Source organism: Schistocerca cancellata, chromosome 2, assembly GCF_023864275.1.
Source record: "Schistocerca cancellata isolate TAMUIC-IGC-003103 chromosome 2, iqSchCanc2.1, whole genome shotgun sequence".
NCBI classification, from domain to species: domain Eukaryota; kingdom Metazoa; phylum Arthropoda; class Insecta; order Orthoptera; family Acrididae; genus Schistocerca; species Schistocerca cancellata.
The window spans coordinates 538,913,805-538,936,803 of record NC_064627.1 but is presented as its reverse complement, the minus strand read 5'-3'; the positions used below and the strand labels follow the sequence as shown (position 1 = coordinate 538,936,803).

Below are 22,999 nucleotides of genomic sequence, written 5' to 3'. Positions count from 1 at the left end.
TCTGTTGGTTTCTTCTTCTTCTTCTTCTTCTTACATTACGGCCTCTTTAGGACCATGGGTAGCCCCTTCGTGGACTGCATTTTCCTCTTCTTCTCCCAGAACCTCTTCATTCTTTCTCTTCTTCTCTCCCACTCTTCTTCAGAGATCTTCAGTTTCCATTTCTCCTGTCGGCTCCACTGGTGACACACTAATCTTTTCCTGCATTCTTCTCTGTCAATGATCTCCGGAATATTGGTCGGTGTGTATTTGTTCCTCCGATTTTCCTTTCCTTCGACCTTGATCCCCAATTCCATCCAGTCCTTCCGAAGTTCAACAACCCACTTGGTTTCTGTCTCTCCCCTTATCCTCCCTGTTGTTTCCCACACTCTCTTCGTCATTCTGTCCATACTCATCCTAACTACATGTCCAGCAAACCTTGCCATTTTGAGTCCGATTTCCCCGGATAATGTTCTCGTTCCGGTACAATTCTTCCCTAGGTCTTCGCATCCACCTCACTCCACCTCTTTTGGGACCTAGCATTTTTCTCAGTATTTTTCTCTCTTCTTTCTCTAGTTGTTCTGCCCCCTGTTGGTTTCTGTAGATGCTGAGCAGAGTCACTGAGTGCAAAGCACCAGTGACTTATTGACAAAAAATTTAAATGAGGTGTGTAATCCACTTTAACAAAAGTGTGTTAATGAACCATAGAAAGTTATTGTACCTAGTTTAAACCCAAATAAAATAATTTCATCAGCAGCTTTTTGTATTTATTTCTGAACCTTTTTCCCCTTTTCTGACCATAATTTGCACATTAAAATCCCTCCACTAGTTACGTATCAGGTATTAAATGATATTTATTAATTATATCACTTATCACTTGTCTCTAGAGTATGCATTTTTGGATTTCTTCTTATTAAAAATTATAATCCCATAAACATTTCACTTTATTTCATTCTGAATTCACAGTCATATTCAAAGACAAAAAAAAAAAAAAATACAACACACAATTTGGTTCGTTATTAAGCAATGAAACTGGTATGTGATCGGTTGATGCTTTTTCAACAACAAAAAATTCAGAAGCGGAAACATTCCACAAACACATTCTTACAAAAACATTTTTACAACTCAAATTAGCATTCATTTTCCTAAATACGTTATAAATAACTAGACTCATTACTCATGAAGAAAAGAAATGTAGATTTACAAATGTTACAAAATTTCCAGTCAGCTCACAAGTGTTCTAAAATAGACAGCTACATGTTTACTGTATGACTCCTTACATTATCCCATTCAAATATCCTGAAATGTGTGCTAGACACATACCTCTAACCATACGTTAGCTATCATCTTTACGACAACAGTATTTATATATCAACATGAATGCAGGTCCATCATCTTTAGGAAGCCAAACAAATAAGTATTTATTTTACTTACTGTAAGTAGCTGATAACTGGTTTATCTGTTTGTATGTTATTTCCGTTGCAGCCACAGTGCACAACATTAACAGTTGAATATGTACAACTACAGATGTATGTAATTCACAGCCTCATAGAACACTGCAATTCGCTTCGATCAACTTGATGCGAACATTTATAAGAAACTTTGTCTCTCTCAGAATGACTGTAAGAGTGGAAGGTTGTAAAAACTGAGTTTACCACCCTGAAACTGCTCCCAGCTAAATCTGACAATGTGGTCCAAGAAACTCCGTCACAACACCATACTATATCTACAGCCTCTGAAAAAAATTGTGTTGGAAGCTACATAAATGGCCGCTTGCTGTACAGACACTTTAAAACTTCTGTCTGTGATTCCTACTTTTGTGCTACTTATAAGACCAACAATGGAATCAACACCATCTGAAATTGGAGAGCTGACTGTTCACGACAAAAAGGTACTTATCTCACTGTCTTGAGAATAACTGTATGTCATTAAGGCAGGGAAAATAATATTTATAATGAGTTTACAGGACCAGTATTAACGATAAAAAAACTGTTCAAGCGGTAAAAAAAATGTGTTTAGAAAACTATCACATTTTGTATTATAAACAACTGCTCATTTTCTTATCGGATCACCACTGTACCCTTTTCAACAAAACACACATGTTAATTAGAAATATCTTGCTAGAAGTTTAAAAAACTTTAATCTGCATCAGTATGCATTTGATGTACACATCTGTTAAAAAATATAAACTCTCTAAAATGGATTTCTCCACTACATCTGAAGTGTTAATGTCTTCGTGTAATGTAGTTTCGATTATCGTTCACCCTGTACACTCACTGTTACTGCAAACGGAGAGTAAAGCAGTTTGACAGTATTTTCTATAATAAAATATATCCAACAAAATTCCATGGTATTTCTACATAAATTTAACAGACTGGGCTGGATCATTTTAATTGTCTATAACAGCAAGCAATCCAAATACCATTCACGGAAATAGTCACTGGTGAGCAGTTTTCCTCCACACTGTACACATTAATTTAGGACAACGTTTCTCATTGCTCAGTTGGCATTATCAGTTTCCATATGTAACCGAGATGTGGATGGGCAGGGCTCATTTGGTGTGTCCTCATCTGACGAATCAGAATTGCCAAGTTCAGAGAAGATGGAGCTTAAAAAGTTTCCTAAAATAATAGAAGAAGTTCAGTACAATGTCAGCTGTTATTGTTTTATCAGATTATTTAACATTTTTTAATGAACAGAAATAAAAAATTAATCAAAATAAAATACAGCAGTATGATATAAATCATAAAAGTAGTTATAACAAGTATCTAGCTTCGCATATCCATAATAATCTACAGGGTATGTAGAGTTCTGGAAGTCCTTCACTATTTTCAAATTATTGTCACTTTACTATCACTTAAATGACCTAATACTAGATACTGAGGTTTTAGCACCAATGTCTTTTCTTTGGTGTAAGTAAATTATGGTTTGTCAGCAGTTGTAAAACATGGAGCCAAGATAGCTATGCAGTGTCATGATGGTCATCTGTGAGCTGAATGTCTAATGGTATATGCACAAACAGCTAATCATTGTAATGGGAAGCTAATAACAATGGTCTGGGCCACTGATACTACAGTATCAGGCAGATTGTCATCCACAAGAATCAGTGATAATGTTACCAACATTAAGCTATAGGTCCCAAAGGTTGGGCATAGTATTTTCCACTTTTGACTGATCAGTGGTGCTTTGGTGTGGGGCCACCTAGTATTTGCTTTTAATTTAACAGGCAATGGCATTGGTTTCTATAGGACTTCATCACTTGCTGTTATCTTACGGATACACCTTCTGGGATACCTTATATACACGAAGTATTTATTTAGGAGAAGTGACCAGTATGAATGTTACGTAAAGTAGGTAACTGAATACTTGGCAGAGATCTCTTTAAGACTCCTGGATTTCTTGCATTCCCTTCCCAGTCCGTCTACTCTTGTTGTTGAGTATCAGCTGAACTGTGACTTACACAATCAATATATTAAACACTATTGGACTTTACTGTTTGTCTAAGGTTCACAGTAGAGTTACATATTCTGGTACATACAGCAAGAAATTATTAATCTCTGCCAATTCCTGTCAAAATTGAGAAGATAACCTCGTTAACCACTTCTTCTGCCGATATTCTTCACGGGTTTGCAGCCAGATCATGTCATCGCCCAGACAATATTTAGGCGGACCAGCTGGCCGCCATCTTCAGGTGAGTTAATGCTCGTGCACGGCCTTGCTGTTGCATGAGCATTAACTCACCTGAAGATGGCGGCCCGCTGGTCCACCAAAATATTCTGTCTGGACGACGATATGATCCAGCTGCAAACCCGTGAAGAATATCAGCAGTTATTATGCCGGGAAAGTCTACGAAATCACACTACTTCTGCCAATTATCTCATAAACTACTTTCAATGACAGTATTCCTGTAATCTACACCAGAAGAAGCCATTTTCATTGTAAATAGATATCGCTTATTACAAATGTAGTTATCTACATTCTCTGATAAACACCAATGTTATGAATTGCATTTGAAGCTACTAATAGAGTACCAACAACAGACTTTTTTTATGTTATGTATACAGCCACTACGAATTTCTTGAGGGAAGTCCTTTTCCAGGGTAAGCTGTTTTATTTTGAAATAAACACTTTATTTCACCATTTAGTAAATACCTTATTTCACCTCCTTGGACATTATCAATCACTATCACACATAAGAAGGAAAATGACTGACCCAAAGAAAAACAACTTAATATAAATGAGAAAGCAACACCCTTTTTTTTTAGCAATTCAATAGGCTACATTTAACTAGTGTAAGCACTTATACAGTCCCGTAACATTAATGTGACCACCTGTCACAAAACTGAAAAGCTATCTTTTGCAGTATGGACCACTGTGAGATGAGAAGGAAGATAGTCAATGAGGTTCTAGAACATACAGACAGGGATATGGAGCCACGCTGTCTTCAGTGCTGTGGGCAGCTGCACTAACTCGTGCACGATGTTTTAGTAGTAATCTCTGTCTTGCATATTATCCTGTCTTCCACCTTTAAGCTCTCAGATTTTCAAATCTCGTCTGATACAGTCCTCAACAATCAGTCTATCCTTCTAATCCCACACAGTAAGTCTCCCCTGACCCACGGTTCTAGGTGACTTTCCCAAAATCTACCCCTTTTCCTAGACCTCTCCAGTCCTTTTCCTTTTTCCTTTATCCTTCTTCCTTCCCCTTCAGCCCTTCTGCCTGAAGAAGGAGCCACTGGCTCCGAAAGCTTGCCAATCACAACAGTCTTTTATGTGTGTGTTCTGCCACCACTTGGTGAGTAGATTTTTTATCTACTCAATTAAATAATTTATATCTAAAAACAAAGATGATGAGATCTTTGTTTTTAGATATATTTTTCCCACGTGGAATGTTTCCCTCTATTATACTCATACAATTAAATAATTTTATCAATTATTGATTGTTTTCATTGTTAAACTGCATGTAGTGCTGGACATGATCCTCAAGGATACATGCATACTTGTGTTGATCCACTGTGTCTTCCAAAATGACAATATCACCCAGAGAATGCCATGAGACCATTTCTCAAATCGTAACGCTCTCTCCTCCAGCTTAGGCACTTCTAACGACTGTTGCAGGGTCACACACACCAACACCCAATGGAGCTTCTTGAAGCAGAATTCATAAGTAAAGGCCACCTGTCGCCACTCAGTGGGCATCCAGTTGTGGTATTGGCATGCAAATTCCAGCCTTTGTTGCTGATGAACAGCTATCAGCATGGGTGCATGAACCAGGTGTCTGCTGTAGAGGCCCATACACAGCAACATTTGCTGAACAATCATTGAGGTGACACTGTTGGTAGGCCCTTGGTTCATCTGGGTGATCAGTTGCTCAACAGATGCATGTCTATTCACAAGTACAGGTCTCCACAGAAGTCATTCAGCCTAGTCATCTACAGCCGTGGTGCACCAAAGTTGCCTCAGCACTTGTTTTGGATAGTGTCATTTCGCTATGCATGGGATACTTCAACCACGGCAACATGCAAACTGTTAGAAACTTAGTTGTTTCAGAAATGCTTCCACCCTTGGCCTGAGAGTCAATGATCATGCTCTTTTGGGCATCAGATAAATCGCTCCATTTCCATATTATGACAATGACTGCATTGTCTTTCTGGATCCCTGAACACGAATTATATAACCTCCATTGCTAGTGCTGCCACATGCTATCTCTAAGTGGTTATTGCATGCTGACTCTGACCATAGGTAGTAATCACATAAATGTGACTGGCCCTTGTAACATTAAGCACTATATTGATTGTCTGTTGTTAATGCACTGTACAGATTAAATTACTAATAACAGCTTCTCTACTGTTCAGGTTCTCCTTCTTGCTAAGATCTGCAGCATGACATATGCTATGTATGTATGGATGGATGGATGGATTAATGAATGAATGAAAGACATCAAAAACATTGGATGCATTGCAAGTAAGAATTGCCAATGTGGTCACAAATTTTTCCAAGTGATGTACAGAGAAGAGTAATTGTAAACATAACTGATCATCTACAAAAATATTTTAGCACTGCAGGGGCTCATGTGGAGATTTAATTGATTCCAAATGAAAGAATGTCTTGTGTGTAGTAACTAAACAATAATGTAGTCAGTTTGCAAATAATAAAGTTGCTGTAATTTGAGAACATGAAGTTGGGAACTAAAGTGCAGATTACGAATGTCACAAAAGTTACAAGTTTCGATATCTACACTGCACTTCACTACAATGAAACAACCCATTCAGTTTGGACAATTTAGAGAATTTTGAAGTGCCCAAGCAAGTACTTGTACACAGATCCTTCCACTCATCAATCAGTTAGTCTACGCTACTGAAAACTGAGTAAACCAGTAAGACACTTGGGGAGCAACGGGTAGGAGAGGATGAGCCTGCCTTAGGCATTTAGAGGGGATATTAAACACTTAGGTTCAGATCTACATCTACGTACATACTCCACAAGCCACCATATGACGCATGGCGGAATGTACCTTACACCACTACTAGTCATTCCTTTTCCTGTTCCATTCTCAAATGGAGTGAGGGGAAAGTGACATCTGTGTACAAGCCCTAATTTCTCTCATTCTGTATTATCTTTGATGTCCTTATACAGAATGTACATTGGCAGCAGCAGAATGGTTCTGCAGTCAGCTGCAAATGTCACTTCTCTAAATTTTCTCAATAGCATTTCATCAAAAGACATCGTCTGCCCTCCAAGATTCCCTTTGAGTACACAAAGAATCTCTGTAATATTCTTGTATTGATCAAACCATCCGGTAACACACAAACAGCATGTATCTGTATCATTTTGATGTCTTCCTTTAATTCAATCTGGTGGGGTTCCCAACCACTAAAGAATGGGTCAAACCAATGTTCCATACACTGTCTCCTTCATAGATAGCTACATTTTCCTAGAATTCCCCAACAAAGTGAAGCTAACTACTACCGACCTTACGTGATACTTCCATTTCATACCTCTTTACAAAACAATGTCTAACTAATTGACAAGACTGCATAAAGCGGCACAACACTAATACTGTATTCAAACATTACATGACTATTTTTCCTAATCATTCTCGTTAACTTACATTTACCCACATTTAGAGCAAGCTGCCATTCAACACGCCAAATTTGGAGCAAGCCGCCATTCATCACACCAAACAGATACTCTGTTTAAGTTAACACATATTCTCCGAAAGGCACTCAATGTTAACACTTTCTTGTACATTACAACATCATCAGCAAACAGTCACCCTATCCATCACATTATTTATGATTATACAGAACAAGAGCTTAACACTTCCCTGGGGCACTCCTGACAAAATCCTTCTCTCTGAGAAACACTCACTACCCCAGACAATGTAGTTATGAAGTCTTTGAGCCATTCACATATCTGAGAACCTGTTCTGCATACTCAGACATCTGTTAATGGTCTGCACTGGAACACTAAGATGAGTGCTTTCTGGAAATTGTGAGGTTCCCCTATTTTGAAAAGTATTAATTTTTCCAAATTTTACATTTACTGGAACTTGGCAGAGAGCCGAAGCCAATTTGCTGCATTAAGCAGTGTCGCAGAGTAAGATCGCAGTAAGTAGGTAGCTCATTCCCATAGATATAGATGTAGCAACTGAACCATATGGCATATCGGTAACCATGAGAGTGAGGAGAGGAACTTGAGCCTTGAGAATAGATTTTACTCTGCTGAGTAAAAACGTAGGGGAATCACTTGATTCTACTTTATTAAATTTTAATAATTACAGTCCTCTTTTGGCATATCTGGTACTAAGAGAAGCCTACGGCTTATCAGAGCTTGGAAACAATGATAATGCTGTGCAGTAAACCAGTAAATTCAGTAAGCACTTGAATATTGTTAATTTACCAAAGACATGGATTTGCTATGAAGTTTTACAATGTAAGCAAGAGATTTCAGCTGTTTGCTAATCTTGCCAGTCAGTAATAAGATGAACTCTGAGCCTGTTCATATGTGATAGTCACCAATGGGCTGTACACTGAGCCTGTTCTTAACACTTTGCCATCCAGCAACACCAGAGTGGTGTCGTGTGTGAAACAGCTGTCAACGCCCGGCTACACCTCAGTGGTGTGTGCACGGTATCGCTCAGTGGTGTCATGAGCATAGTAGTGTGTGCACGGTATCGCTCAGTGGTGTCATGAGCATAGTATCGCACAATGTCCGGTGACAGAACTTAAGTATCTTTTTCATTCTGTTGGTATTTTGTTTAGTTAACAATGAGTGACACATGTCAACAAGTTTTTTTGTTTTTATGAGTACTTGTGCACTCAGACGAAAGAGACGATACGATTATTGATGATGAATTTGTGTTCATCTTGTCTGACGTTTTTGACAACTTGGCCGATTGGGAAGAAGACATTGGATATCAAAAAAATGAAAGTGAAGCAGAATTGTTGGAAGATAGTGAAATACGTCCAAGTAGAATTCAGTAAACACTATGGTTGCCAACTGATTCGGATGAATCAGACGAAGAAGACAGACTATGATTTACTGAGGACCAATAATAAATTTGAAGGATCTCCCAGTCCACACATATTTCCCAAAGATACACAGAGCGTCATGGATATCATAGCATTATATATTGTGAAGGATCTATTTGAATATATTAGCAATGAAACCGACCAGTATTACAGTCAAAATTGCAATAGAAGGAAACTGCATTAAGAAATGCCAAATCTGTCAATGTTACGGGATCCGAACTAAGAAAACGGTTTGGGCTTGTTATACTTAAGGAAACTGTAAAAAAAGGAAGGATCAATGATTATTGGTCAATGAATCAGTTAATAGACACACCAATATTTCGTAAAATGATGTCCTGCAACCGATTCAGACAAATATCATCAGTTTTACATTTTTCCAACAACAACAATAAACCGGGTAATGCCAACCAGCTTCTCAATGTGCAATTTGTAATTGATTATTTTTATGAAAAGTTTAAAGAAACATTTAATCTAAGTCAAAACATCTCAATTGATGAAGGAATGATACTGTGGTGTGGACAGTTAAATTTTAAAGTTTACAATCCATCAAAAATTACGAAATACGGCATACTCATTCGGATGCTCTGCGATTCGAGTACGGGATACATTTCCTCATTCAAGATATATTCCGGCACTGGACAACTTTTATCAAAAACAATGATGGAACTATTGACACCTCCTTATGGAAAGTGAAGTCACCACCACATGGATAATTATTATAACAGTGTAGAACTTGCAGATAAGTTACTTGAAAAGAAAATTCGAGTTTGTGGAACGATACTGCAAAATAGAGGATTTCTCGAAAAATTAAAGCGAGCAAAAGTCCATGTGTTTGAAGCTTGTCATCAACAGAAAGGTGACAAGTGGCCATCGACAAGCCAAGTAATCCGAATTATCACTGCCGGCGCCAAGCGAATAAATTTGTACGAGACATGCGGATGGCAAAGTGTTAATATGATAGTTGGCTTTACTATTTTTTCTGATTTTATTAACTTTTTGATAGCAATCATTTCATAATACTAAAATGTTACTAGTTTACAGTGCTTACAAATAAATGCATTTTAACGGCTTCCTGGGACTTATTTCACATAGATTAGCTACAAGCACCACCAATTAAATTACATGTCACTTGCTTGCACCTTCTGAAGAATGCAATGTGCTACAGGAGCCACTTTCAGGGGCAACCTCCACGAGAGCTTCACAGAGAAGAGGTAGGAGGAAATCCTATGTGCCAATTCGCTAAGATAACTCATGAAATGGTAATCTTAACTAGTACAGTCTTCAGCAGAAAGACTTGGCCAGTAAACTATACCTATCACTCATACAATTTTTTACAGAATCGCAGATGAACTGAAAAACTTGTATGGAGGTTTGGGACCATGAGGGGAGTCTGCAAGATATAGGAATATTAAACCTGGCTCTTGCCTTTCATCTATTGTTCACAGGATATCGTGGGACAAATGGTCAAACCGAGTTTCACATGGTCAAATGAGTATCACTCTTTTGACATCATGGATCATATTCTTGAACAGCCTGGGGTATCATTTTCTTTACATTGGTGAAAATATCAACACTGATCAGTAACACGGAATGCTGAGATTTCTGCGTTGTTTTCCACTGTGGTCGGTAAACAATGTGCTTTCAAATGTCGAGCTAGATTGACTGTCTCATTTAGTACACACATCACTTCAATGAAAGATGCTGTCCCATTTGTTATATGTTGCGAGTAATCCTGTGACAAAGAAGCAAATCTCTCAATACCTGATCAAGATCTTGCATTAGCCATCAAAATACTATATACAAAAATGGAACTGTCAAGTTGTCTAGAAACCCAAAAAGTATCCTCTAATACAGGAACAATATTTAGCTTACTGATTCATAAGATCATTATTTATTTTTGCTCTGGAGGATTGTTTCATGGAAAAGACTGCCAACATCAAAAGTAACTACCAGGTTTATTCAGTCCACAAGTTCCTACCAAATGACAACTATGAAGCCAAGAAACAAGGAAAACTGAAAAGGTTACAATGCACCTTCACTCCTATTCAGTCTGTTTCAGAATGGAATGGCAATCCCCGAGGCTTACTACTTCAATTAGTACTCCATTCAATGCATGTAAAATAAGAAAAGGAATCTAAAAATATATATTTATGACATGAAAGAGTACAGTGTACAGAGTTTCATTACTAGTATTTAATTCTCGAAAAGCAGAAGGGTAACACTGCACAATACACGCCACGTAAGTAGCAAACACTTTACAAATAATGCACCAGATGTATTGTTAATGTTGTTCAATGCACTTAACATGAAAAGAGTAACGTAGCTCTGTGACACTTGCGTGTAAATAAAATGCAAGAATTCAGTAAATATTTTCATTACCTAAAAATCCTTGTGTCTTTGGACGGGCAGCAGCGACACCAAAAAATATTTGGGAAATTTTATCAAGATATTCAGTATATGATGGATCCCTTTTTATACTTGGCTCATATTTCTCACACAAGACAATAAAAGCAGCTAGCTTACCACTGAAAGAAAAACAGTCATAATTATGAGGCACACATGACAGACAAAGTAGTAAGTAAACAACTTCACTACTTCAAAATTTTGATATTACAAACTACTACACAAAACAGCAATAAGTTTGATATCCAAAAGAGAGAAACCATTTACTGTACTTAATTTCTGTGAGTGATATTAAACTGAATTAATCTTTTCTAGATATTTGATCACTGTAGCCAAAATTACAACAGTTTTTCTGTTACTGTATTTCTCAGCCTTAGGTCATACATTTTTTTGGCTTCCTATAAGTCAGTATCAGAAATGTTGAATCTTTTACATAATAATGGACACAAAACATCAAATTACTAAAAAATAAAAAGCAAAACTGGTCATGATGCTTATGAATAAAATGACTTTGGATATCAGGCAACGTCACTGTAAAACGCTAAAGCAACTAAACTGCTGATGTTTCGATCAACGTGGTGCAGTCAAAAGATTGGCAATTCTGTTCGTTTAGTTTTTTACAATGATGAGTCCTAATAGCCAAAATTATTTTATTCAAAATGACACTGGGCATGGAAGCTACAAACTTACAGTCACAATATTTGTGTGAGAAATACAATCAAGGAATTTGTCACACAATAGTTACTGTGTTCTCCCTTACATAGTATGCCAAGTCTGTGTACTACAGTTTTATTTGAGGAAACAAAGGTGATACTAACATCTCCATAATTAACACTGACATCACAGAAGACTATACACAGTTTAATGAGAACTTCATTACAATTCAATAGTGTGAAAACAAAATTATGATATCTTACATGGTTCCACAAATATTTGAGGTCAGCAGCTTAGGTGATTCATGTAGTATATTACAAAGAAACCACTTAATTAGTTTCAAGTGTCAATATGCACAGTTTAATATCCAACATTAATTAGCTCTTCTTTCAGTAACAGCACATGGTAATTTACGTCTTTGCATTCCTCTAAACTTCTGTGACTTGTAATGAAAAATTTTATTTGCAGCAGCCTTAAACCATGCAGATATGTGTACTGATGTGTTAGTACATACCTTTCTACAGTTTGCAAAAGAAACCATATGAAGTTGAGCAGGGGTAAAATATATGGTGGCCCAGCCTGAATATTTGGGTGTTGCTTTGTATAGCACTTAAACGCTTCAACTGCTGATTGTTTATTCTGAAGACAGAGGTACCTGAAATGTTTCAAAATAATTTTTTTGTAACATCAATGACAGGAACAGGGCTATTACAGAAAAATGGAAAGAACACCAACAATTTTCAGTTTTTAATCAGAGAATAGTTTAATTTTTTCCTTTCATTCACTTCCCATTCACCATTTTAGGTCAGAATATCTCACAATGAGAAATTTCCAAGAACAGATAGGCTTTGTCCAGAATTTGCCCATTATGTGAAAGAACTGAGGTCACAAACGATCATCGTTGAACATATGTTTACACTCAATTAATAGTGTTAAATACACTTGGGACTGTCTTCCTACACCCCTGGAAATTGGTAAACATAAGGCAGTTTATGCTTCCCATCAAAAGGGGTTAAGCTGCCTCATCCATCCATCCATCCATCCATCCATCCATCCATCCATCCAGAGTGAGCAAAAGAAATTGGGGGATTCAAATCTGGACTTCAGGTTTGATAGACAGCATTGTCATGTTGCACTTGGCCACAGTCTCGCTCTAAAATAGTGTAGAGTAATTGGGCCTTATGGTTAGTATTCTTTTAGCAACAGGCCTGTGCCTGCCATCACATCCAGAAACTTGCAATTTACAATATGTATCTGTGAAGTGAATCATAAATATGTCACATTATCAACAAATATCAGAATCGTGCCTATGACTTCTAAAACAATGTTTATTTCAGTCCTAATATTTACTGTACGTATACTGCAGCGTGTTCTATGGCTGAATGAGGTCAACATAAATGTTAGTATACTTGAAGACGACAAGAACTATCAATGAAATCTAAGATTTTGTCCATGCCATTCAATGTCAGTTAAGTGATTGGATTATTTTTGTTTTGCTCATCTCCGTATTCATGAACATCACCTCTCAGCGCGCAGAATAAACAAGTACCCACTACAACGAAAAACACAATTTTCTCAGGTTCTGTGATAAGCACATGGTAGTCAAAATGAATGTTAACATTGTTCACAAGCAGGTAAGACATCTCGATACAATAATACACACAGTATATTTTTATGTATACCACAAAAACTAGAAAACTTTTAGTACGCTGCATCTAGTATCAACAATTTATGGCCTCATCTGGTAGACTTCAATGTTTAACGAATGGCATATGCCACATGTCCATTATTTCTTTCTATTCACCTGCTTATCATTAAGGACATATCCAGCAGGGAACAGGGGAAGGCTGCTGTTTCCAACCCCTCCCCTCAGAAAAATGGAACTGTCATCTTCATAAATCGAACTTGCATCATGCCCTGTCAGACATACAGATGTATCTTTTCAATTGTCACTTTGAGGAAAGCCACAGCATGCAATGGACATTGAGGGTTATAGCAAGTGTATTGAGATCTATTGTGAAGCTTGAAAACTTGGTTGGTTGGTTTGTGGGATTGAAGGGACCAGACTACTAGGGCCATTTGTCCCTTTTTACACGAACTTTAAACACCCACAAAGAATAAGAACAAACAGTGGAGATGACAAGAGAGAACACAGGACAAGACGGACACAAACAGAGACCATAGAAACAAAACAGGAAAAGACACCACCAAGAAATGCACTAAAAACCCCAGTCTAAAATCGTAGGCCAAAGGCCAGACTCAACACAAAAAAAAAAAGAACAAACACTTAGATCAAGCGATGAAAACCCCCTGCACGAATAAAACTCAAAACTAAATCTGCCATCGCAATGTCATCTGATAAAAGTGCAGGAAGCATATCAGGCAGCGCAAACGTCTGCCTGGGCAAAGAGTTAAAAGCAGGCAGTCCAACAAGATGTGGACCACCGTCAAAGCTGACCCACAGTGACAAAGGTGGGTCTCATGGCATAATAAATAGCTGTGTGTTATCCAGGTGTGCCCAATGCGCAGCCGGCAGAGGACAACAGAGTCCTTGTGAGAGACCCGCAAGGAGGAGCGCCATGCACTGGTAGCCTCCTTGATGGCCGGAAGTTTGTTGGGTAAAGGAAGGGTGCGCCATTCTTCACCCCAGGTGCGAAGTACCTTCTGCAACAAAACCGACCTGAGGTCACTCTCCGAAAGACCAATCTCCAAGGCTGGTGAACCGACAGCCTGTTTGGCCAGCGTGTCAACACGTTCACTTCCCAGGATGCCGACATGACCTGGGGTCCACACAAAGACCACAGAGTGGCCGCAACGGGCAAGAGTATGGAGGGACTCCTGGATAGCCATCACCAGACGAGAGCGAGGGAACCACTGGTCGATAGCTCGTAAACCGCTCAAGGAGTCACTAAAGATAATGAAGGACTCACCTGAGCAGGAGCGGATATACTCTAGGGTGCGAGAGATGGTGACCAGCTCAGCAGTGAAAACACTGCAGCCAGCCGGCAATGAGTGTTGTTCATAATGATCCCCTGGAGTAAGAGCATAACCGACACGACCAGCAACAATTGAACTGTAAGTATAGACACTGTCAGAGCCTTGAAATGCAAAAAGGATTGAAAGAAAGCGACGGCAGAGGGCCTGAGGAGGGACTGAGTCCTTCGGGCCTTGTGCCAAATCGAGCTGAAGGCCTGGGCGGAGCACACACCACGGGGGTATACGCAGAGTGGCCCGGAAAAAAGGTGGAAGAGGGAAAACCTCAAGCTCAGAGAAAAGAGCTCTGATGCTAACTGCGATCATACACCATGACTGGGGCCACCATTCTGGAAGATGGACGACCAACTGAGGGAACAGGAGACAATAATTGGGATGCCTGGGCAAGCTACAAATGTGTGTAGCATAAGCAGCCAGTAACCGTTGGTGCCGGAACCGCAATGGAGGGACACCTGCCTCCACAAGTATGCTGTTGATAGGGCTTGTTTGGAAAGCTCCAGTGTTGTGTCGGATCCCGCTGTGAAGGGTAGGGTCAAGCGACTGCAATGTGGAAGGTGATGCCGAACTGTAAGCCAGGCTCCCATAATCTAGACGAGACTGAATTAATGCCTGGTACAGCCGTAGAAGGGTAGACTGATCAGCACCGCAGCTGGTGTGACTCAAGCAATGAAGAGCGTTAAGATGCCACCAGCACATCTGTTTAAGCTGCTGAATATGAGAGAGCCAAGTCACCCGGGTATCAAAAACCAAATCCAAAAACCAATGCGTCTCCACCACAGCAAATGGTTCACCGTCAAGATAAAGCCGTGGCTCAGGGTGAACAGTGCGTTGTCGGCAGAAATGCATATCGCAGGTCTTGGCAGCCAAAAACTAGAAGCCATGCGCTACAGCCCAAGACTGCGCCTTGCAGATAGCGCCCTGCAGCTGCTGTTCAGCAGCTGCAATGCCAGTGGAGCTAAAGTATAGGCAGAAGTCGTCAGCATACAAGGAAGCTGAGACAGGCACTCCCACTGCCAAAGCAAGCCCATTAATTGCAATTAAAAAGAGGCAGACACTTAAGACAGATCTTCGCGGTACCCCCTTCTCCTGAACTCAGGAGGCACTATGGGAGGCAGCAACTTGCATGCGGAAGGAACGAAGAGACAGAAAATTTTGTATGAAAACCAGGAGCAGACCCTGAAGACCCCAACCATGAGGTGTAGAGGGGATGTGAAGTCGCCATGTCATATCGTATGCCTTCCGCATGTCAAAAAAGACGGCGACCAGATGCTGACGGCAGGCAAAGGCTGTACAGATGGCAGACTCCAGGCACACCAGATTATCGGCTACAGAGCGGCCCTTACGGAACCCACCCTGAGACGGACCCAGAAGGCCCCGAGACTCAAGTAGCCAATTCAACCTCCGGCTCACCATGCATTCGAGCAACTTGGAAAGAATGTTGGTGAGGCTAATGGGGCAGTAGCTGTCCACCTCCAGTGGGTTCTTGCCAGGTTTCAACACGGGGATTATGATGCTTTCCCACCATTGCAACAGGAACTCACCCTCAACCCACATATGGTTGAAAAGATCTAGGAGACATCGCTGGCAGTCCACCAAGAGGTGTTTGAGCAGCTGACAGTTTATGCAATCTGGTTCAGGAGCCATATCTGGGCAAGCAGTAGGGCACTTTGGAATTCCCACTCACCGAACGGAGCATTGTACGATTCAGGATGGCGCGTGTGAAACGATAGGCTCCAATGTTCCAACCGCTCTTTCAGGGAGCGGAAAGCCAGTGGGTAATTCGCAGAAGTGGAACTCTGGGCAAAATGCTCCGCTAAGTGGTTTGCAATTGTATTGGAGTCAGTACAGACTGCTCCATTCAATAAAAGCGCAGGTACGCTGACGGGGGTCCGATAGACATAGAGTCGCCTAATATTGGCCCAAACCTGCGATGGAGAGGAACGGAGGCCAATGGTGGAGACATACCTTTTCCAGCACTCCTGCTTGCGTTGATGAAAGAGGCAGCGTGCTTGCACACGGAGCTATTTAAAGGCGATAAGGTGTGCCAATGGGGGATGCCGCTTGTGACGCTGGAGTGCCCGCCTGCGATCTTTAATCGCCTCAGCGATCTTGGGTGACCACCAAGGCACAGTCCTCCACAGAGGGGACCCTTAAGAACAGGGAATGGCAGGTTCTGTGGCAATAACGATGCCAGTGGTGACCGAGTGAACCACTGCATCAATGGCGTCATTGGAAAGAGGCTCAATAGTGGCAATGGAGGTGAACAAGTCCCAGTCAGCCTTATTCATAGCCCATCTGCAGGTGCACCCAGAAGAGTGATGCTTTGGCAGTGACAGAGAGATCGGAAAAACGTCAGTACCGCACAAGTCGTTATGCACGCTCCATTGGACAGATGGTAATAGGCTAGGGCTGCAGATCGAAAGGTCGATGGCTGAGTATGTGCCATGCGCCACTCTGAAATGTGTGAAGGCACCAGTATTTAAAAGAGAAAGGTCGAGCTGTGCCAATACTAGCTCAATGATGCCTTGGCCTGTTGCCACTGATCCACCCCACAGTGGGTTATGGGCATTGAAGTCATGCAGTAACAGAAAAGGGGTGGCAATTTGGCTACCAGCGCAGCCAGGACATCACCATCCAGTGGAAGATAGAGATTGCAGACAGAAACAGCCTGAGGCGTCCACACCCGAACAGCGACAGCCTCTAAAGGTGTTTGTAAAGGGACAGACTCGCTGTAAAGAGAGTGAAGGACATAGATGCAGATGCCACCAGATACCCTCTCGTAAGCTGCCCGGTCCTTATAATAGCTCCGATAGCCATGGAGGGCGGGGGTTCGCATCGCCAGAAACCAAGTTTCCTGAAGAGCAATGGAGAGGAAAGGGCGAAGGCTGAGAAGTCGTCGCAGATCAGCAAGATGGTGGAAAAAACTGCTGCAGTTCCACTGGATGATGACACTGTCCATGGCTGAGGAAGACGTGAAGGGACTGAGGAGGCAGATTACGCCGCTGGGTCACCTGCTGCCACCAACTGAGTACCGGCGGGAGTGACATCCATCATGTCTGAGGGACTGGTGGGAGCTAGGTCGTCAACGGATGCCAGAATCTCCACCGCATACTTAGATGCAGAGCTTGTAGGTAGCGGTGGAGTGGGTGCCATCACAATTTCCTTAGTCTTACAGGTCTTAGATTTCAATTTCTCATGCTGTTCCTTTGGTTGCCCTTGCTGGGAGGGCTTCTTTGATTCAGTCTCCAGGACTGAAGAGGACCGCGATGCCCTACAACCAGCTACGTGGGGCTTCTTCAGCCCCTGGCGGGTGTCTAGTTTGCCACTGGTAGGAACCTGGAAAGGGAGTGACCCAAGGGGTACCTTCCTAGTGAGAGAAGTCGACGAACACTTAAGCTTCTCCAGCTTACAAGTGTGGACTGGTGTCCCTGATGGTTGGGGGTTGCTGCTCCCAAGGTAGGAGGTGCGGGAGCAACAGGGAGGGAAGTGCCCCCTACTATCAAGGGGCCAGGTGTGGTCCTTCGGCTCTGAGAGCTGACTATATGTGGTGCAACGGAGCTGTAACAGGAATGACAGTGGCGGCATAAGATGACATCATGCGCATGGGATGAAGCCGTTCAAATTTCTGTTTAGCCTCAATGCAGGTCAGTCGGTCCAGGGTCCTGTATTCCATTATTTTCCATTCCTTCTGTAGAATCTTACAGTCCGGCGAACAAGGGGGATGGTGCTTTCCGCAGTTGACACAGATGGGAGGCAGGGCACAAGGAGTATCGGGATGGGATGGACAACAACAATCGTGACATATGAGGCTAGAAGCACAGCAGGAAGACATATGGCCGAACTTCCAACACTTGGAGCATCGCATCAGGAGAGGGATATATGGCTTGAAATCACCTTCTCGGGTAATGTGTACCCTCGAAGGCCAAGATGAAGGCACCGGTGGCAACCTGATTGTCCCTTGGACTCCGGTGGATGCGCCAGATGAAATGGACACCTCGTCGCTCTAAGTTGGTGTGCAGCTCGGTCATCGGACTGTAAAAGAAGGTCCCTGTGGAAGATAATGCCCTGGACCATATCTAAGCTTTTATGGGGCACGATAGTAACAGAAACATCCCCCAGCTTCTTACAAGCGAGTAACACCCGTGACTGGGTAGAGGATGCTATTTTATCAAGACCGACCCACACCGCATTTTTGCAAGCCCTCCACCTTCCCAAACTTGTCCTCTAAATGCTCTACGAAGAACTGAGACTTCATGGACACATAGGATTCCCCATCAGCTGTTGTACAGACTAGATACCGGGGCGAATACATCTCGCTGTCATTCATAGCCTTTTGTTCCTCCCATGGTGTGGCCAGGGAGGGGAATGATTTGGGGCCACACATGTTTGCATTAAAGTGAGCCCTCGAACGCTTCGAGACTGCTGGCAGTTGGCCACCAGCAAGAGAGGACGTGCCATGATTCAATGCGTGTTATTCACCCTGGTGCCACCAATTCCGACCAAGCGCCCTCCCCACAGGCGCAACCCAGCCACAGCAACGACCACCTGCAAGGATGGCCATTGCCGGGAGTCTCGATGCCCCAGGGAGACAGGCATCTACTCCTTGGCATACGTGGGAAGTTAACAGCGCAGGTATCAGTAGAGCGATCCCTGTGTTGTCAGGGGGCTACAACCAACATGGTACATGGCAGCCCCACCACAACGAACTGGCTACCGTGCTGGATATTAGGTGGCAAGTGGTCCATGGTCATCGTCAGCGCAGAAAGCGACACTGCAGAGTGCATGGCGGAAATCGCACCCAGGAATGTATCCTCGCTCAAGAGGTGGAGAGCGAGCGGGACTGCAATGCAACGATGAATGAGCTAGCTAAAGGTCCCAATGCACGATGAACACAACACACCAAGTAAAACACCCTTCCCCAATTGGCTCGCTCTTCAGAATAATTTTGAAATATGGTGGCCAACCCCAAGAGCAGACCATCACATAGGGGCTGAAACGTTTGAGACTCCTTTTAGTCGCCTCTTACGACAGGCAGGAATACCGCGGGCCTATTCTAACCCCTGAACCTGCAGGGGAACCTGAAAACTATTTAGCCATTTACTACTATTCTTCTTGCAACTGAAAATACTAAATACTTGTAGCATTGTACTTTCAGCCTGGAGTGTCTTTCCTTGTGTGATAAGCCAACAACAAAAACTACTAAAAACATGAAAGTACTATTGCATATATCTGAACATTACCCATCCCACAGCAAAATAATATATCATCATATCAAACAAACTACGCTCTCTCAGTTCAGTAAAATCAAAGCAGCAGCATTACATTACATTACTTGGTGAGAAATAAAAATAGTTTTTAACTAGTTTTCCTACCAATCATCATCTTCATGCCGCTAATCTTTACAGCATTTTACATCTTAACGGCAGTTTTCCCACTCTGAGATAAGGTGGTATGAATCTGTAAGATCATTCTCCTTATCGTCTCAGAAAAGACAACCTTTACTTGCCAAAGCATGTGATTTAAACTTAACAGTAGTGTCTGGTATGCCTCAGACATTTAGTTTAACAATCAAATGCATCATCACCTGATAACTGTGACAATGCGTAGGGCAAAGTCTGAGACATGGAAGTGGTGGCACTTTGGGAGATACAATATATCTAGGTCATGGATATAACTGGGGAGGCTCTCCTAAGGGCATCACCTCAACTTTATGTCAACTGCTGAACTACTTTGACCATTGATAAAGTACTGTGTTACCGCATTCACATATGGAGACAAAATATACTTTAAGATAATCGCATGGCTTTCTGCTTACAGACAAACAAATTTTAAACTGGTTATTGAAGTTTGATTTGCTGTGAATAGGAATTTGATAGAAAGAAAGAAAGAAAGAAAAATGAAATTACACTGTGATTACTGGAAATGAAGCTACAATGTTACATCCTTTAAATGGAGTTACCAACTGTAACTGACTGGACACACTAAGTTTTCATGTATGAAGCTCACGGAACACACTCACCTTCATGGATGCAAACAACATAATATCTGAATTCACTGCTTTTTTACAGGTTTCATAAACTATGGAAATGACATTTTATAGCACTAAACTGGATAACAAATGGTTCAAATGGCTCTGAGCACTATGGGACTTAACATCTGAGGTCATCAGTCCCCTAGATCTTAGAACTACCTAAATCTAACTAACCCAAGGACATCACACACATCCATGCCCAAGGCAGGATTCGAACCTGCGACAATAGCGGTCGCGCGGTTCCAGACTGAAGTGCCTAGAACCGCTCAGCCACACCGGCCGGCACTGGATAACATCTTAGGGTGTCATGTAGTGTTATTCCTACGAGCAACCAAAGTTGGCTTATTTCTCTTTATATACACCATTTTAATATATGTAGTGATGACTCTTTTGTGGAGACAACACACAGGATTCATGAAACTGACTCACTAATGGTTAGATGTTGCACAGTCTCCAGAAGGGAAAACACACGCACATAAGAATTTTACTCCTGGCCACAGTTTTGCACACGGACAGTTGGTTGGTGGTCATGCCAACATAAAAGGCTGGGTAGAACTTATAGTGAAGTTGGTATATGACACAATTGTTTTCATATACAAAGCTGCCTCTGACAGTGCAGGATTTTTCCAGTGACAAGACTAAAATAAAATGTGTTTTCCATAATTTTGCAAAGGGATTCGATAGATGAGGTGAGGAGTTGGGAGTAGGTAAGGCACAAGACTGGATCAAGATATTTGGTAGGTTGGATGAACAGTGAAATACCACTTTGTGAGAGTGGGCAGGAGAAGAATGTTCCACTTTTCAGTGTATTATGAATTTTAGCCAAACTCCTGATGGAAGATATGTTTAAGATATTCAAAGTCCAGGGTGATAATAGGTAATCAGGAGGGTATTCCATTACATCTGGTTAATGAGGTAGATGGATAATTAGGGGCATAAGTGGATACATCACAGGAGATCTGTTTGCTGGCTAGTTTCGGAAAGTAGTGTCTGCTTGTGAAGGCCTTACAAAGATCTTCAGCATACTAGACAAGGTGAAACTTGTGTTTCTCTTGGTGTATAAAATGTTCAAACAGCTTACGGGAAAGCAGTCACGTGACATCTTTGACAGTTGCCGATATTTTGACACATGCACACCCTGTCATTTTTAAGGCATGAATGTAATGAGAGAGCACTTGTGCAAGGAAATTTAAATCTAGTTGTGTGACAAAAAACAGCATACATGCAGGAGACAGCAGGAATCCAATTAGAACTTAGGCAAGAATTCCATGTCACTTGCTGTTTTAATCTCAACTGCATTCTTAATAACATTATCCCAACAGCTGAAAGAGCATGGCAGAAACTCTGTTTTTATATTTCATAAAATGACCAGTACTAAGACAATTTTCTGCAATAACAGATTTACTTTGCTGTTGTAAGCGTGTATGATGCACTTGTTCAGTTCAGTGCAATGTTCCTCCACAGTCCCAATTGTCGGAACAATAAATAACATTTCACAAATGTGAGGGATATGGTTGATACTCACCTTATGCAACCAAAATAATTCTTTGCAGACTTTAAAACAATTCTTATCTTTGATAGTGGTTGAGAAACACATTGTACATCATGTTTCCACAAAATATGGCTAGTCTTGCTCAAAATGCTACCTGCATAAGGCAAAATGTCTGTAGAATCTGGTGCCACTATGTTCTTTTTATCACTCATTTGATTCATAATTGGTCAACAGTGCAACATGCAGCTGATCTCTCTTTCACTATAACCACCCTAGCAAATGGTGATTTCGAGGTGGGCAAACCCAGCTGACCAACTTTTGGTCTGAGATGACATGGGCCCTATGAACTAATGTACAAAGTACCATTTCACACTGAGCTAGAATGGCCTGAAGAGACCAAAATGTGCGAGTTGACTTTCTATAAACAAAGAACAGCTTGTCCCAATGTTCCATTAACATTTCCCCTAACAAACACACAAAAGAAAGGAAGATAGCTATCCTTTCACAGTTCCATTGAGAATCAAATATTCAGGTGGATTGAATTCAGATGTTCTAAAATGCCATTTAAATTCTGACTTCCCTTAGGCCAAACAACTGACATATGAACTTCGTATCTGGGGAGAAAAAAAATGCCAGTTTCAATGCCTTTGACTCCAGGGCATGTTCCTAAAAATCTTCCACAAGTAGACTGGCAATAGTAGATGACAACGAACTCCCCATTGCAGTTCCATCTGTCTATTCATAGTTCCCGCCATTCAATAAAACTTAAGTCTTGGTGGTGGTGGTGGTGGTGGTGGTGGTGGTGGTGGTAAGTTCCTATGGGACCAAACTGCTCAGGTCATTGCACTGGTCCCTACACTTACACACTAATTGATGTAACTTAAACTAACTTTCGCTAAGGACAACACACACACCC

General features: G+C 41.4%; 1 protein-coding gene across 1 annotated transcript in view; it reads right to left on the bottom strand.

Moving 5' to 3' along the window:
* Positions 1–891: 891 nt before the first annotated feature.
* The window catches only part of LOC126162094 (Golgi to ER traffic protein 4 homolog), a 65,354-nt gene continuing 43,246 nt past the window's right edge, over positions 892–22,999 (bottom strand). The window contains exons 6-8 of the mRNA XM_049918371.1: positions 12,081–12,221; positions 10,889–11,034; positions 892–2,597 (exon numbers count right to left, since the gene is read on the bottom strand). Coding sequence (XP_049774328.1) covers positions 2,476–2,597; positions 10,889–11,034; positions 12,081–12,221 — 409 coding nt within the window. The 3' untranslated portion in view covers positions 892–2,475. The remainder of the gene's footprint in view (positions 2,598–10,888; positions 11,035–12,080; positions 12,222–22,999) is intronic.